This window comes from Habropoda laboriosa, unplaced genomic scaffold (assembly GCF_001263275.1).
Source record: "Habropoda laboriosa isolate 0110345459 unplaced genomic scaffold, ASM126327v1 scaffold346, whole genome shotgun sequence".
Classification (NCBI taxonomy): domain Eukaryota; kingdom Metazoa; phylum Arthropoda; class Insecta; order Hymenoptera; family Apidae; genus Habropoda; species Habropoda laboriosa.
Genome location: NW_017100529.1, coordinates 973,686 through 991,454, shown reverse-complemented (window position 1 = coordinate 991,454; position 17,769 = coordinate 973,686). Strand labels below are relative to the sequence as shown.

At 39.0% G+C, this 17,769-nt stretch overlaps 1 protein-coding gene across 1 annotated transcript in view; it reads right to left on the bottom strand.

Annotated features, from left to right (window-relative positions):
* The window catches only part of LOC108576557, a 168,161-nt gene that overhangs the window by 149,034 nt on the left and 1,358 nt on the right, over nucleotides 1-17,769 (bottom strand). The window contains exons 3-6 of the mRNA XM_017939571.1: nucleotides 17,605-17,734; nucleotides 17,351-17,515; nucleotides 17,062-17,263; nucleotides 16,853-16,977 (exon numbers count right to left, since the gene is read on the bottom strand). Coding sequence (XP_017795060.1) covers nucleotides 16,853-16,977; nucleotides 17,062-17,263; nucleotides 17,351-17,515; nucleotides 17,605-17,734 — 622 coding nt within the window. The remainder of the gene's footprint in view (nucleotides 1-16,852; nucleotides 16,978-17,061; nucleotides 17,264-17,350; nucleotides 17,516-17,604; nucleotides 17,735-17,769) is intronic.

The window sequence follows — 17,769 nt, the reverse complement described above, 5'->3', positions numbered from 1 at the left end:
CCCAAGGAACCAACCGTGGAAACAATGCACTTCCTTCAACGCGAAACTCATTTCTGCCGTGCAATTAACGCGTCCCTGTCGCTGACTAATTAGCGGACACACCGAGGAAACGAGATCACGATCGCCAAGACGTTCTCACGCAATCAACGATACGCTTTAAATATACTGAATTACGAGGAAGAGTTTGTTCAGAATGTCGAACACGCATAATCGTGTTTTTCTCTTTTTGTAAATACCGATATTAATCCTTTCGCTTAAACGACGGCTATTATCAACCAAATGTTGCATTTATATGTTGCAAATGATAGTTGTACTCAACTCGTTATCCAGTCGAAAAATTCAATAAAATGAAGTTGGAATAAGAATTTTATTAGTCGAAATTTCAACTAGGTACTTTATTTCCATTTCTTTAAATGTGATATTCCTTGTGCTATGATTATCTCATTAAAAGCGGAGGATCACTGAACGAGTACATTGCAACATTCCAAACATTAGCCACTCTAATTAGTCAATCCGTCGTCCTAAATTAACAAGTTGGGTAAAAAAGGCAACAATAACTTCTCTTGCAGAATGTGTATTTATTCAAGTATTAACCGTACGAAGAAGGTACCAATTAATTTTAATCGGTTCTGCGATGAAACAAGAACAAAGTATGAAAAATAAATGACAAGTATACTCGTCGAAATCGTACTTTTTCAAAAATCAACACTTCGAAAACCATCGTAAATATCAAATCTACAAACTGGAGTAAGAAAAATCTTAGTTTGTACGACGATAATTCCGCGCGAAAGGGTTAATTGCGAACAGTAGCGGTGTCTAATAGCGACAAGCAGGTTTCACGGTGAAAAACGAAGATCTGCCGCGCGATTAGAGCACCATATCAAGTAGAAAGCGTTCCCCTGTGTCGGTCCGCATCCCACATTTCATTTTTCAAGAGAACTTCCTATTCTTTGAGCGGCGACGTAACTCTCTATGACCTACTGTAACATTCAAATAACATTTCACGGTGCCGCCGTGTACGGAACACGTCGTCGTTGTACCTCTGTCCGATTCGCCTTTTTTTCTCTTTCCTGCTTTTCGAACGGGATGCATACAATCGCGACGAGAAAATTTACGACTCGCGAGCATCGTGCCCGATCGTTTCACTCCTTTTCGACGATTTCTTCGCCGTGTTGTCGCGCCCACGTGGCAACCATCCACGATCGAGCTACCGTTCGCGAATGCTCCGCGCGAAATTCACGTTCGTGCAATTTCAACGTATCAACACTCCGTGCATCCCGATTTTCATACGTAAACGGAAACTTGAAACTGGTCTCTGACCAAAAGTACAGCTTCTTATTTCTCTTGTGATAATTAGCACGCAGGTTGCAAACACGATTCGCTCGTTAACTGCGGTACCAAAATGGACGACGCAGATGCGTCGGTGACATAAAGAAACAGGCACAGTTGAGGAGCTCCGAAGCACAATATTTCATTTATCAGAAAGTAAAATTATCAGAGCTAAATTAATTTCGCATACATTGAGATTTTCGCTCATTTTCATCTGTCTGAGAATAAATGTACAAAACGCTACAAATGGTTCAATTTCGCTTCAGAAATTGTCGTGACAGATGTGTCACGGATTAAATAAAATTTCTTCGAAAAATATTCATTAGTTATAGCAGTTTTTTCCCAAAGTAACGCGAAATCACCCCGTACCTATGTCAAGTTTGGCTCCAAACGCCCCAACGCGAATATATTAAGATACTAATGACAATTTTAATTTTTTCCTCCTTGTGAAGTGCTAGGATCGCCGTAATATCCTCTCCAGTCAGAAACGAAATGAATCAATCCGACAGAACTTGACCTTATGAACTTTCATTTAACCCCTCGTTAACACGATCTTCATCCTACAGTAGCTACCTCCGTGGAACTTGAATCAATATCGACGGAAAATTTGAAAACCACGACGAAAACCAACGTGGAAGAATTCCTATCCTCCCTCGGGTTTCTTCTCCGAACGGTGGCTCGAGCTCGAGGAGTAAGGGAAGCTGGGACCCGCGAGCACAGTTAACGCTGCATTATAATAATGTGGCCTGGTACAGGAAGCCGGCAGAGCGTGTCTCTGAACCAGCAGCCGGTACACGGTTCGCAGCCACGGTTTATTATAGCCTCAAATTGTTTCAATTGGTCTTACATGCGGGACTGGCTCTTCAACAAATTCCTCTCCGCGGCCATTGTTCCCCCCTCATGAGTCACACTCATCTCTCAACTGCCTCCGTCTGAGAGGTACCTGACTGAACTTTCACTCGGCTGCAAACACCAGAAACCGAGGGTTGAAGATGTAGAAGCAGGGATATATCTATCTTTTCGTAACGTTGATAAATTCGCGAACCAGCCTTGGTATCGGAGAGTAACTCTTTAGCTGGTGAAATTGGTACTGTTTCGATCCGCAGAACGATTCACGCGTCGTTAAACGTTCCAACGATTCATCGAGTCATGCCCCAGCAGAGAGAAACGTTTCGTCGTCTCTCCCTCTCTCTCTCTGTTTCTTACCGATGGTTCCTGAGTACCGTGGATGTACAGGAGCGTGGAAGAGTTGGGATTTTTAGATAGGCAGGCGTTCTGATCGGGACCATCGCGCGTCACGGCGTGATAAGCGAAAAACTGACGAGGCCGCGAGTGTAATTTTACGGTACGTTCCCGTCTCTCCCGAGCATTCGGAGATCATTCGACGAAGATTCGACTAAGCTACCGCGGTGTTTTATGGAGAACGGTAATAAAAGTTGATAGAGAGAGGGAGAGATGTGTGTTTGTGAGATGAAAAGTGATCAGAAATTCCATAGGAGCACAGACTGATCTTACGAAATGGAATTTTTACAGAGTCGATACGGTATGGGAAATTGTATGTTATTATTTCACTGGAATATTGTAACGGTACGAATTAATGGTTTCTAAATGGAAAGTTTTAACTGCTAATGGAGTTCTGAGTCGGGTGATATTTTGAAAAAAAATTCTCCGGTGTTTTGTAATAGAAATGCGAGTTTGTAGTTGGCTAGTATTGACCGGTGCGTTGGAATGTATATGCAATAACAGACCGCTCCGTTCTACGACAATAAATAATCTGCGAGTTGAAATGTCTTATTTGTTCGGTAACTATAGTGTATTAGAAGATTAATGGGATCTGTATAGGATTTCTCTGAATGAAATCTAATAAAGGGTTAATTACTTAATATGCAAGTATATTAATCGAAGGAAGTACACTTTTCAAGGCTGATCTTCTTTTTTCCCAACATCCTGTTACATCGATCACATCTCAGCAACCAACGTTTATGCTAGTCCCTCGATTTGTGCGAAGGATGCGCCCGGCGTTTTTGTTTGCGGCAAAAAGTCGCGTAAATCAAGTTTTCCCGTGGGATAAAGGAGTGTGTGTGTATGAATTTGTTTGATACGTTACACGATAAAAAATTCCAAGTTCGTTCCTTATCATTGTCACAGAAGAATTAACTTCTTTCCCTTCCAATTGCTTCAAAGTTATCAGCAGAAATATTTTTCACGTCTGTTCTGAATTTTTCACATTTTTAAATAAGTGCATAAAAGACACCACGTAAATCGAGGAATTAATAATAAAAAGAATTGAAGGGTACCACAGGTTGTGTCAAATTTTCTATTTTTTATTTGTGTTACACGTATACACCATCTTCCTCAATAATAATTGCATGATAATTAAATTTTACCCTTTTGCTACTTGAACCGTTACAATTCGAAATCCTTCAGTCACAAAACTTGTAAATACGAAATTAAACTGTGCAACACTTGCACTACAGAACGAAATTGAAAGAAGCTGAAACATCCTGAACACGTCAATCCCCACCGGTCTCCTCGCAACCTCCAACCAGTCAATCGCGACGAGCCGCAAAACTGCAGCCCCTTATCCAAACATCATCAGCCTATTAGCAACGTTTGTACGACTGTCAACCGTCGAAAGTGGCGAAATTGAACGTAGAGACAGTGGAGCTAATTGGGGACCCTATGAACCGCACGAGCAATCTGTGCACCTTTCAAAACGTTAATTCTAATCGCCTCCCACATACGCGTCACGCCCGAACACGTCCGACGATAAATTCCATTCTCGGCTAGCCGAGAGTTGCTCAACCTTCCTCTCTCGCCTATGCAATATGTTTTGCGTAAACATTAACCTGCTCATCGATTGCCTACTAAGGCAATGACCAAACACGATCCTCCAACCATCATCTCGACGCAAAACATCCCCCTTTCTTTCGATCAGCGAGCTCTTTCAAAGGAGCGACACGTGGGCGCGTAGAGCAGTTACATCGACAGGACAAAACGAACGCTATACCTATAGACGAGGGACTTACGTACGTAAACCGTGCGGTCAGTCGACAGCAGCGAGCATTATACTTCATTAGATACCAGTTTCGTCACGCTTTCACTCGAACTTGTCCAACAATGAGACGCTGAATTTAAAATGCATTTCGCCACGAGAGACACACAAGAGAGGCGCACAGCCAGGCAGGCAAAAGGGGGAAAGTTGGAGTCGTGACTCGTGACTTTCCACGATCTACATTGTCATTCAGCAAACTCCTATCGAGAAGGAGAGATAGGGACCAATGATTCTCGCGGCTGACCCGGTTGATTAGCAAAAACCCCCGTTCGTTCCTGGTCTCGTGCATGGACATCGAATTCACGTGGAGCGAACCTAAAGGCTTGCTGCTGCTGTTGCCTTTTCCAGAGCCATAAGTCGAAGAGGAGTGTATTGAAAATCGCTAAAGGTCGATTGCTATTCCAACTTTTTTCCCTCGCCCCGTATCTCTTGCAACACAATAGGACGAGGATCGAACAATGCACCGTGCACGCGACCGTTTGGTTCTTCCTGCACCAACAGGACAGACGATCGCCAGTTCGAGAATAGCTGCGTCGCGACTACCGTTATTATCGATGCTGAACGATTATTTTAATGCGACACCGTGTAGGTACGTAACGCGTCCGTGATTCCTGTTTCACCGTCACGTGTTTCGCTAGACAATGCCACTACCGTGACGAATCCAATTAAACCCTGACCCCTGCGTGTGCTGCACGGTGTCTGAGACGACGGAGAGATGACGAAGAGGTTCCAGTGAAAAGTTGTTGGAAAATATATGGACCGCTATGATTTCCATTCTTATTAGCATCTTCTCTTACTCTTAAGCGTTTCCTCTGTGTGTGTGTGTTGCGATTCGTTTTCGTTTTCTCCTTCGTCCTTTGTCTTGTTCTTTCCGACGAGTTTCAGTTGATTGCACAGGGGAGATGGAGGGACTCCTGTGTTACGAATTCCTTAATCCTGGAGAAACAGTGACTGCAGACCGGAATTAACAGAAACTCTTGAATTTGAATGACGCCATCGAAAGAAAAATGCCATTATCTTATCACGACACTCTGCATTTTCTCACTGGATTGGGAACTTTTAATCACTTAGCAGACGCACAATTCAAAACTCTCGAAGACGATCGAAAATACCTAAACATTGCGTCGAAGCCACCGAATTTTCATCGCGACAGGATTCGTAATTTACCAGAAAAGTGACAGAAAACAACGAATATTTCACTGATTAACTTTTTGTATCTCTTTTTGAATAAAATTTCTACTTTACCAAAAGATCAAACAAAACCTATTTCTACACCTGACACGTTATTCCAGTGTTAAGATAATTCTCAAGCGATTGAAAGTGTAACAAAACTGAGCAAACGCTCGATGGATTTTCGTCTCGAAGCAAGATGATCCAAACTGCTGGTCGCAGCAGACAGAAGATAGGCGAAACACGAATTAAATGTTTACAGAAGATGGAAGCGGCATGATTGTGCCGATGTGCAAATAGACGAGCAAATTTCGCGAAACGATGTTCACGCTGCATCAGTCTTCGCTTTCAATTTCACCCTCGTTACGCGCGCGCGCTACTGTGAGAAAGTCGGAGAAGACGTGAGGCCTGCCAGGAGGTCGCTCGTTTTCGGGACAGACTGACACGCGACTTACGGCCTTTGCGGTTTAACGAGTAATATTAACGACCAGTTGGCGAGTTCACAGGAAATCCGATGAAATTTTACCCGACGACCCTCCTCTCATGTTCCGCTCGTTTAATTAGAAAGGATATCGGAGTTTTGTCATGCTCCGATCTTATTGCGAAATTAACGAGCATCACGTTGCTGAACTCGTTACTTCTTCCTCTAATAATGTATTAGATTGATCGGGATGTTCTTGTCGTTTTATTTTCGAAGAAAGTAAACCGAGGTTTTGCTAAGGATGTATTTAACCCTAGAGCGGTCTTCGGGTCTTTTCTGACCCATCGCCTTCTTATCTCTTTAATTACTTTTGCCGTTATCAAATTTATGTTCCCCTAACGTTACATCGAATGTTCATCACCTAAGTTCATATGGCGTGCTGGTAACAAAAATTGTTACACCTAAGACCTTTGGGTCAAAAAAGACCCAAAAACCTCAAGTGAACAGTCGAGCGAAAGAACGCACTAGGGTTAATCGATTTAGGGAATAATGGTTATCGTATGATTTTTTTTCAAGTATGTAGCAATTGATCTATCCCTTTTGATTGAAATATTTTATCGAAGGGATGAAAATTTTCTTAACTTTTCTACTTACTAAAACTGTGTTTTTTAATTACTCCGTTGAACCAGGCCACTATCTTCCATAATTGTTGATTGCGTTACAGTAACTTCGTCCAATTGACATCATTATGAGCAGCAGTTGTCATACTTAATTACCAAAATTAAAATCCCTTGAACGAAATTTTCCGAACCATCTTTACACCGTGCTTACAGATTTGTCTGAAAAGCTCGATGCAAATTTTCAGCAGTTTTCATTTTCATCTTCTCAAACTCCATATTTCAACAACTAGAACGAGTGTACACTTGAACTTGCTATCGTCTCAGGAAATCTCTGAAGAGTGTAACAAAGGTGCAAATGAGAAAACTGACAACAGAACTTTTCCACCGATCTAACAATAATAAAATAAATCGGACCGGATATTTTCGTCTTCTTAACTGGCAATGGCAGCAGTGTCGAGCGTGACCAATAAAGGATCTCGGAGTAAACTTTAAATTGTATTCGTTTTCTAGCCTGATCTGCTTGTCTGTTATCTGGGTCGTGAGAAACTTACCGTAGCGTTACGAAAAAGCTTTGCACACTTGCGTACATACGCTCGATACCTAGGTGTTTCTTGTACACAGGTTATATAAACAGACGAAATTTATAGAGAAACGTTTAATCTCGCTTGGAACAGCTTAGGAAAGCCGTGTGTGTTTTTCCTTTCTTTCTTGTACGTGGATGGTTAATTATAAGGCGCGAAGAACATCGATCTAAACGTTATGGTCGCAGACGCGAATTTCACCGGATAAGATACGACGAGAGATTTGCATAATAAAGTTTATGAAAACACTGGTCGTCAATTAAGCAGCGTGATGCAGCGCGCCTGTTCGGTTTAGATATGTTAATATGCAGCAGCGGTGAAATTGCACCGTTGAAATTGTCACGCCGAAATCGTCGCAGTTCCACTTGGAGATACGCGGAAAATAAATCGAGCAGACTTGTGCTTCGAAAGAGAAATCGCTTTTCTTTGCAGTGAAAGAGAATGGAAATCGAGAAATTTTCATTTCGTTGAGAGTAAGTAGAAGGTCAACTGAAAGATTCTTGGAAAAGTTTGAGGAAATGTGATTTGTCACGATTCACAAATTTCAGGGAAAATGGGTGGAAGTTGTTACAATGTATAAAACAGCTTCTAAAATTGAACAAATATTCCTTAATTTAAATGGAACTTTGAATTTTCTACTTAGGTACCATTTTTAATTATCGCAATTTTTGTATACTTACGTTACGCAATTATTATCAACGACAGAATAAAAAACTTGAAGACACCTGTTCCTGTATAAAGTTGTAGCCTAACTTTCGCACGATTTCATTATCCTTCGCCCATCAAAAACTGTAAATTCAATCGTCAATTAAACCGCCTTGTTCTACAAAAATTTGTATTCCAAATACAGACGCTATCTTGAATTTTGAATTAAACCGATCGTTATCAAAAATCAACACGAATCTTAACTTAAGCGAGGTCTTTTTCAAAAGAAACTCCCATCTACGATCAATTACCATTTTGTTGTCGCTATCCTTAACCCTTTAACCTATAACAACGTGTCAGACTCGTGGCAGAGATTCTGGCGAAGATAACTAACTTTCGTTTGAACTCCTAAGACTGAGGATTACAAAATATAATCAATCTGCAACAGATTAACTTTAATTACCCGATACAGTACTAAAATAGCAAATGGCTGACACTTAGATGCACAGTCAGAAAAGAAATCATAGGTTAAGGGGTTAAAGAAGAAAAGATTTCACCTATAAAGCGCGATTATTTCCAAAAGGAACTATCCACGATCGATCACCATTTTACACCGTGTCGTCGCGAAGAAAAGAAGCGAAAAGGTATCTCTGGAGATCGTTGAGAAATTAGTAAACAAACACCACTATAAAATCCACGAGCTCTCCCCGTCTGGCCTTAAAAACAACATCGAGAGCGATCGCGATAAGAAGGAGGAAACGTTCAGGCGGCGGGGCTTTCAAAGTCGATGTAGATTAGAGCTCGGTGAGCAGCTCGGGGAGCAGGAAGGATAAATTGAACCGCAAAGGGTTAATTAAACGCGTACGTGCATGACGCGTACTGAAACTGGTTGAATCGACCCGACCGACCGGCTGCGTTTCGGTGATAGTGACCCAGTAGCTGGAAGCGACGTAACAATTCTGCTGCTGCCAAGGTAGCGGTACCCATCGGTGCCCGATGGCTTCACCCTGCGGACACTTCACCGCTTCCCGGTAAACAATTAGACGCGACTTGCTCCAGATGCAGCAACTACCGTTGCTCGTCTCGATGATCATTCGCGGTAAGTAGAAATTGGGAGTGACTTGCGGCGTCAGATGTGAGGTCTGATCAAAAGGCTCGCTTGTTTCTCGTTTTATCAGTCGTGATGAAAGGGAAGGATGTACGGGGTGTTCGCCGTGGAAACGGTAGATCTGAGCCACTCACAAGCTAAAGTGACCAACTCCATCAGGTAAAATTTATTAAATTTCTTTTATTTAGGAAAAATTGAGCGCTAAACATGTGCTTTGATAGTAAAATTGGAAGAGTATCAAGAAGTGAACTTGATTAATTTGGGCTTCCCAGTGAAATAATTTAAGAAAAGAGGTTGTAACGTAAACATTATTCAATCAGGAAAAAATCGTGAAAACAGTAGAGCTGTTCAGAAGCTAAAATGACTAAGTCGAAATAAAATTTATTAAATCTCTTTTATTTACGAACAATTAAGCTCCAAACAAAATTGTGCTTTGATTGTAAAATTGGAAGAGTATCAAGAAGTGGACTTGATTAATTTGGGCTTCCGAGTGAAATAATTTAAGAAAAGAAGAAAAAAATTGTAATCGAGACACTTTTATTTTTTTTAAATCAGGATCACCGTCGCTTTTTTAAACGATGCTACATAATTTGTTGTTCGAGTAAGATTGAATAAAGTTGCAATACTAAAAATTGTCGAAACACTTTTTCTTCGATAAAAGATCCAGGTCACGTTCACTTTTCTCTTTCAGAGAAGAAATTTCCTTCGATAATATATTCAGAAAATCAGTCTTAAGTGTAGCAAGCCTCTTGATTAACGCGTGATACTTGGTAACTGAATGTAAACGCTACAAACTTTTCACATATTCGATCTTCAGAAATGATGACAACCGTGTGTTTACCTCGAAGCTACTTAGAATACCAGATAAAAAACAATTAATGCTGCCACTTAAAAAAGTGAAATTTAGGCCCAATTTTTATACGGTCTAAATCTAAAATTGATTCAGCTCGAAATTCTCGACTTTTCTATCGAAGAAAGAATACTTTTGATAATTCGTTGCCGTAATTTCTCATCGAACGAGTGCCGAGCAACTTCTGTCTCGTGATTTTCCTCGTCAGATTACCGGAAGTGTCTAGAAAATCGTGGCAACCGTTAGGATGAACACCCTGTATGCAGCTACGAAGGTTCGATGAGAAGGGAGCGAGGAATGAATGGTGGTATGATTAGTAGGTCGTTTTACATCTATATCTTGTGTTTTGGAATGAATGTGGGATGGAGAATGTACGTGGAAGTGATTAATTGAAAGAGGTGTGGGTATGATTAAGAGTTTCGGGTTCAATGGTGTCGGATGGTTTTCTCCAGATTGGAATTCAGTTCTTCGATAACTTTTTTCATTGGATCAGATAGATTTGTCACCTTCTATCATATTATTCATATATACAAAAATTTTTAAATAAATACGAATTTTACGCGAGATTTTTCGTAATTCAAACTTGAAATTGTTAAATTTCATAACACGTCACTTTTTGGTCACCTTTCTCAAGAAATAAGAAATTTGTCAACAGAATCTTTACGAAACTGTTAAAAGCGCAGCTTCTCAAAATTCTATAAAAAACTGATCGAAACCTCTTCGAAAAGTGAGAAATGAGAAATAAAAATGAAGAAATTTGTCAAAAAAATCTCTATGAAACTGTTAAAAGCGTAACTTCTTAAAAAATGATGGAAACCGGTTCGAAAAGTGCAGATAAATAAATTCTGCAAGCAGTTTCCCATCGAGACGAACCAGTCGAATTTTTTCCCCAAAGCAGAACCACGCAATAATGCATCGAATACATTTCAATGTCGCAATCCTCCTTTTTTCCATCTCGTTCAAAGTTTCGATATCAGTTTCAAAGGGGATAGGAAATACAAATAACTCGAAGACAAGTATCGAGCTATTCTATATCGTGGAACGAGTGTCACATGGAAATTCAATCCTTTGGATTGCAGGCGTGAGCCCAGCGAAGCATCAATGCTACCTAACATTCTAGTTGCATAGCGAAGTAAATAATCTGATCGACTTGCAGCTAACGTGTCGATGACTTATCTAGTTCTTACCGATTTTTCGAGACCGAAAAACGAGCAACGCGAGACAGATCTTAATCGGACCGATCAACGTCTCGTCGATTCTTCTACCTTTCATTCTGCATCGATAAACAGTTACGAAACTTAATTAAACGATCGTGACTATGATCGTGGGAAAGACGTGTTTGCAGGAAAATTATGATATTAGATGTCGGAGTTTTGTAATTCCTGTAAAACACAGAGATTATATTTCTGACGCTAAGTATTGCATTTAAGAAAGTTAATAGCAATGGTAAATTCTTGTGTCGATGAAAAACACCGCTTCCTTTTTACTGTAAAAATTCTTTGTAAAATACCAGAGAAAGTATATATGAAAATTCGCCAATCAGCGTGCAATAAAAAAATACAGGTAAATTGATACCTGTCTGCTTCTAATAATATAGGATTAGTATTAAAAGTTAATAAGTATTAATTAATTTCCTTGGTGAAACGAAGTGAAATAACACGTGGAAGGAGAACGTGGCTTCTTTCGAAGCAAACAGCATACCGCGTAAACAGAAATGATTAAGCGTACATTGTACCGGTTGATTTACCGAACCGATGAATGGATCGTTTCGATGAAACAGGTAAGAACAAAACGAGAAACAGGAGGATTTACGATATGCAATTTCGACGCGTGCAATAATAACGACACTTTCGCGTCGTTTAGTTTGCAAAACGAACGTGTAATCTGAACTTGGATAAAACAAGAATTCACGATCGCCGTTGCATAAACCTTTCAGCGACGTGTGTAAATAATAATGTAATATTGGTTCTTCGCGGCGGATACACGGTGTAATTTATGCCAGGCGTGAAAAGGTTGAAAGATCACGGGAGATTTCATTTTGCGCGAGGTCGTCGATCGATTATACGGAACCGAAAGAAAGTGAGAGTTTTTCTTGTCCTACGGATATGCAGATAAACCGGAAACAAGAATTTCTTCGGAAGAAAATCGATGAAAATTTAAATAAAGAAAATAGAAATTTCGGTACTTAAAAAATAAGAGAGAAATTAATTTCTTTGGACAGTGCAACGAATTTTCCTGTCCTTCGATGAGCAGATAAACCGGAAATAAGGGTTTCTTCCGAAGAAAATCGATGGAAATTTAAATATCGAAAATAGAAATTTCGGTACTTAAAAAAAAGAGAGAAATTAATTTTTTTAGACAGTGCAACGAATTTTCCTGTCCTTCGATGAGCAGATAAACCGGAAATAAGGGTTTCTTCCGAAGAAAATCGATGAAAATTTAAATAAAGAGAATAGAAATTTCAGTACTTCAAAAAAAAGAGAGAAATTAATTTTTTTAGACAGTGCAACGAATTTTCCTGTCCTTCGATGAGCAGATAAACCGGAAATAAGGGTTTCTTCCGAAGAAAATCGATAAAAATTTAAATAAAGAGAATAGAAATTTCAGTACTTCAAAAAAAAGAGAGAAATTAATTTTTTTAGACAGTGCAACGAATTTTCCTGTCCTTCGATGTGCAGATAAACCGGAAATAAGGGTTTCTTCCGAAGAAAATCGATGGAAATTTAAATATCGAAAATAAAAATTTCAGTACTTAAAAAAAAAGAGAGAAATTAAGTTTTTTAGACAGTGCAACGAATTTTCCTGTCCTTCGATGAGCAGATAAACCGGAAATAAGGGTTTCTTCCGAAGAAAATCGATGGAAATCTAAATTTCATACTTAAAAAAAAAGAGAGAGAGGGAAATTAATTTCTTCAGAAAATACAGTACATTCGAAGCACATTTGCTTAATGGATTCTAATTAAGAAGGAAGTGAAATTAACGGCGGCATTGTAATTATAATTCGAACAAACTCATCCGCATGAAAATTTATGCGAACACTCTGTTCAACGGTGTATGTGAGCGTAGAATAGTATCAGTGATCATGTGAACGAGAGTACAGTTAATGCACGAAACAATATACATACCCGGCGATATCCGGATATTTCGGAAAACACCTGTACGATTAATTACCCAATAACATTTCAGGTAAAGCCTGTTCCAAACTTTCTACCCAATTAGCAATTTCACAATTAGGAAGAACGTGGTAATTAAATGTCTCAAATTTCCTACTGAATCACTGAGAAACACCGCGATACGCGATGAAAATTCGCCATGTTGATCTTAACTTACATATATTCTCAACGAATATCAAATCTTAATCACTTCCGTTTCCTCCACCGATGAATGAAATTTGCGAAACAGAAATTTTTCATTCGTTTCCGGGTACCGTCTAAATGAAATATAAATCACCTATGCGTTAAAGTACAATTAACGCATACACGTTTCTATTTATCGTTGGATCCAGTTAACGACGATCCAGTATCAGTTTTCAATGAAATTTACACGATTCACGAGCATCAATGAGCATCCGTAACAGATGTCTCTCCACGAGACACTCGAACGGAGCGTATTTCCATCGAACGACACAAGTGCCGCCATCAATCTTCATCAGCGTACTGAAATTCTATCGATCGGACAATCCGTACGTGCAACGATACACGACGTGAAATAAATTATGCGTTTCCATGCGTATATATCATTATCGTGATCGTGTGTCGTTTGCATTTTCTTCTTTTTTTTACATTCTTTCTTTCTTTCTTTTTATTTTATCTCCTTCTCTCGTTTCTTCAATCGTGTATATGTATGTACTGGTTCGGTTTGTACGCGGCGCGACCTTAATAGCGACTTTCATTTTATTTTCTCCATTGAATCGAAGAACCGAGCATGTATGATAGATTAATCGTTTTATCTCGAGATTCAATATCCGCGTATATCGCGTCCCGTACTACGATATCTGGGGTTTAATGAATGGCGCGCGTACCGAAACGTTCCTGGCATGCGCGATGATAAAGACGCGAAAAATCACCGCCGTGCACCTGGACAATGAGTTTCTCGAAATTAATTAACCGGGATCCTGCCAGCCGAGATGAGAAATGTTCGAGTTGCGCCGGTAACTTTCTTCGATTTTTTATTTTAAGCGATTTCTGAGGTTTACAGATGAATTTCGTTGAAATTTTAATTTGATTTCATTCGAATTTAAATTAGATTTAAATTGAACCACTGATTCAAATTTATATTTGAAACGATCAATTTTTTTCACTTTCCCGCCCTTTGCCACGGATTTTATTGTAATTTTATGCAATCAAATTGACATTTATTTGAACTTGATTTGAATTTAATTTAAATTCATTTAAACTTGATTTGAATTTAATTTTAATTTAATTCGAACTTTGTGTAAATTTGATGTAAATTTGATCGAAGTTTAATTCGAAGTTCGACTAGATTTTCGTGACGATTGCGCAGCTTTCACTGCGCCACCACGGGAAGACGATTACGTAACAGGGATGTTAATCCGCGTTAGCGAAGCACGTTTTAACCTTGACTATTTTTCACGCGCGTGACCCGAGAACAATTTTTAGAATGACTATAAAACACACGAGTATACGACAGAGTGAATCCCCCAGGTCTTCGTGGCGAAGTTTTCGAAATTTCCGTGGAATTCGCATAAAACAAACAAGCCCGCCATGTGGTGTTGTCTGGGAGCAACGAACCGAGCCGTAAACAAATTTATTCGCACCAGCCTAGAGAGCTAAATTTAAGTTATTCGGTCGATGCTTCCGTTCGATTTTATCGATCAACAGAGTGTTTGAGAGTCGGAACGATGTTGAAATTTTCATACGAAATCACTTCTATCTAGAAAATTCAAATTCGAGCTACACTAACCTATAAAAATATAAACGAGAACAATCGAAAGTTAACTGTTTTATCTTTTTATCTCTCTTTCGAAGGAATGCCAATTAAAAAATGTGAAACTCTTTCTACGTTGTTCCAAACGTTTTCAAATATGAAAGAGCAAGTGTTTCGAGTACGAAAAAATTCGAGAATAAAAAGTGAAACTTTCACTGTCCTCGTTATCAGGATTCTTGAAGATCTTTATGAGAACGGGAACGCAAGAGCTACTTCGAACATGTATTAAGGATCACCTACGAGTCTTGATCGATCCTTAATTTACCACTCATCGTGGCATCCATGAGAAAATGCACGTTTCTCTTACACCGGGAAATGAAACCGTTCTAAATTGCTCTCTTTAACTTCCATCTAATGCACCGAGCAAAAAGGGATAAACGTTATGTTCATTACGGATTTTTTGCCGTTTGGCAACGTATCATTTCGCCTATCCATAAAATCCGATCGAAGACTATGTTATATAACGTTCGTTTAGAGTAATAAAGGTCTCCTTATGACATAAATTTAAATATCAATTTGAAGCGTTATTAGTGTCGAAATAAAAACGATTATGCATTTCTTTCTATTTTCAAATCTGACGAATTTTTCACTGTTCCACGAAGGAAACGAGCGATACGTATGTATGTATTATCATATAAAATGTTTCATTATCACGATCCGTTTCATGAAGATGTTAAAACGGTACAGTTACATGATTTGCATTTGCAATTCATGTTCTAATAGTACTTCACACGACGTTCCTCGTTTACTGTACAAACTGATATTACGGTTAATGAGATTGCGTGAATTGCAATAGTATTAATGTACACTTATATCTAGTGAACACGTTTTGCTTCAAGAAAACGAGAAATTCGACGTATATCCACAACACAGAATCCTTGGTCTATAAAACTGAAAGTTGTTTACTACTGATATTACTAACACTTTACACTTCGTTTAATTCACTTCGTTTAATGCAATGTTATTGTTAGAGCCCTATACCAAGAATTCACTTGTAACTTATGTAGAGGTACTATTAATTACATAACTACGAATAAGGTAAACTTATATTACGTCGAATAATATATCACACGCCTCTGTTAAATATCGTGTCCGATTCCGCCAGATGCCAACAACTTACTAACTGAAATAACAATATACAGCAAAGGTCGAAGGATAACGTAAATACACTCGGAGAAACATTGTTTTGAGATGCAATAGGACAAGAATGGAATAACACTCGTACAGCACACGGCGTATAAAAAAAAGTCGAAAACACACACGCACGCTCGCAACACCACACCACCACTATTGCGCCACACAATACACCGTAGTTATGCATACGTTCGCGAGGTCCAGTACGTATCATGTTTTGTGTTGAGATGCAATTAAGGGGGGAGGAAAGGAGCGAAAGAAGAAGATAGAAAACACGGTAGAAAGATACGGAACTAACACGAGTCGGGTTCCCGACGCCCACCTGATCATACAGCACAGAGAGTCGAAAGAGAATCGTGCTGAAACTGAACGTGCCTCGACTCTCGTCTCGCCACGACAAAAGTAAAACTTGCTTCGCTATCTACGCTTCGGGTTGCACAATTGCGAAAATGTGATTGCAACAGAAACACAGGTATTAATTAGTGTCTGTATAATCGTTACGCATCTATCCCAAAAAAAAAAAAAAATCGGTCTAGGTTGCTTTCTTAAATCGCTTTGATAGATTCGTGTACACGTTACGTGTATCTCAAGCATGCCGAACGTAATTATTTACTATTACCGGCGTTTATCCTGTACGCCTGCTTAAGTGTCCGTTGTCGACCGTTTCCGTTAACAATAAAGAGATATATCCGGCTTCCAAACGGAAACGACGTATTTATAATATTGATTTGTCGCGTTAATGACTCGGGCAACGTGTGTAAACGTGTTGCTCGTGTGCCGTTTGTCCGAGTTTGCTTATCACTCCAGTATTATGCGTTTTATCGTCATTTTTATTTTATCGTTTAATCTGTTTTAATTCTGCATAGATTAGCGTTGAAAATTTATATCAAAGCGTCATTTTAATATTCATTTATTTCGCTGTGAACATGTTACTTCGTGGAAAATTAACTTTTTAAATATTATAAAAAACGGCTGTTTTTTGTGTTACTCACCATATGCTCCACTGCTTTCTCCTCAAGCTCTGCTAATGTCCAATCTATATGGAAACTCAAAGGTTGAAGGCGGGACTCCATTTCGCGAATCCATTTCCTCAAACACTTTACTTCATGCTCGAAGTCTATAACATAAATCTTTCACTTAGAAACTCTTAATTCGTAAACCGGAGGTTCCGCTTCGGATTACTGTAGTTAAATGAAATTACCTGCTGATATATCCTGCTGATTTGATATAGGCCGCTCAACAGGTGCCATAATTTGTTCAACTAATTCCCATTTTGCATTTAAATGGTCAACACGCCACGCCACTTCATCTTTAAAAGCAGGGGCACGTGACACTAATTTTCCAGCTTGTTCATTAAATAATTTTCTTCTATACGCCCTACGTCGCAGCTCCTCCATGTGAGCCTAAAGTAAATATTTTGAAATTGGTACATAACGTAACGTCTTTCAACGTAAAGTTTGTGTTGCTTCGTATAACCGAATGATACGTACCGCACGCAGACTTTTATCTAATAAATTTTCTTCTTTGCAATAAACTAACTCTTGTAGCACTCTTAGCCATGAATATAGTTCTGAGAATTGACTACTAACTTCTTTAAAACTCCACGATTGTGTGGATACATCAGTTTCATCCCATGTTAATTCACCATTAGCTTCCTATTAACATAAATTGAAACATAAATATAATATGTATCATGTAGAATTTATACTCTATTGCATTATAAATATATAAATAAAATACAAACCTTACAACTATCTATCAAATTAGTGTCCATAATATAATCATAGTTAGATCGTATTGCTGCCCAGAACTCATCTTTACAGTCTTCACGATTTGTCCATAAACGTTGATTGGGGAATTGCTTTGAATCTTTCCTGTAATATAAATAAATATGTTTGGTTATTTACAC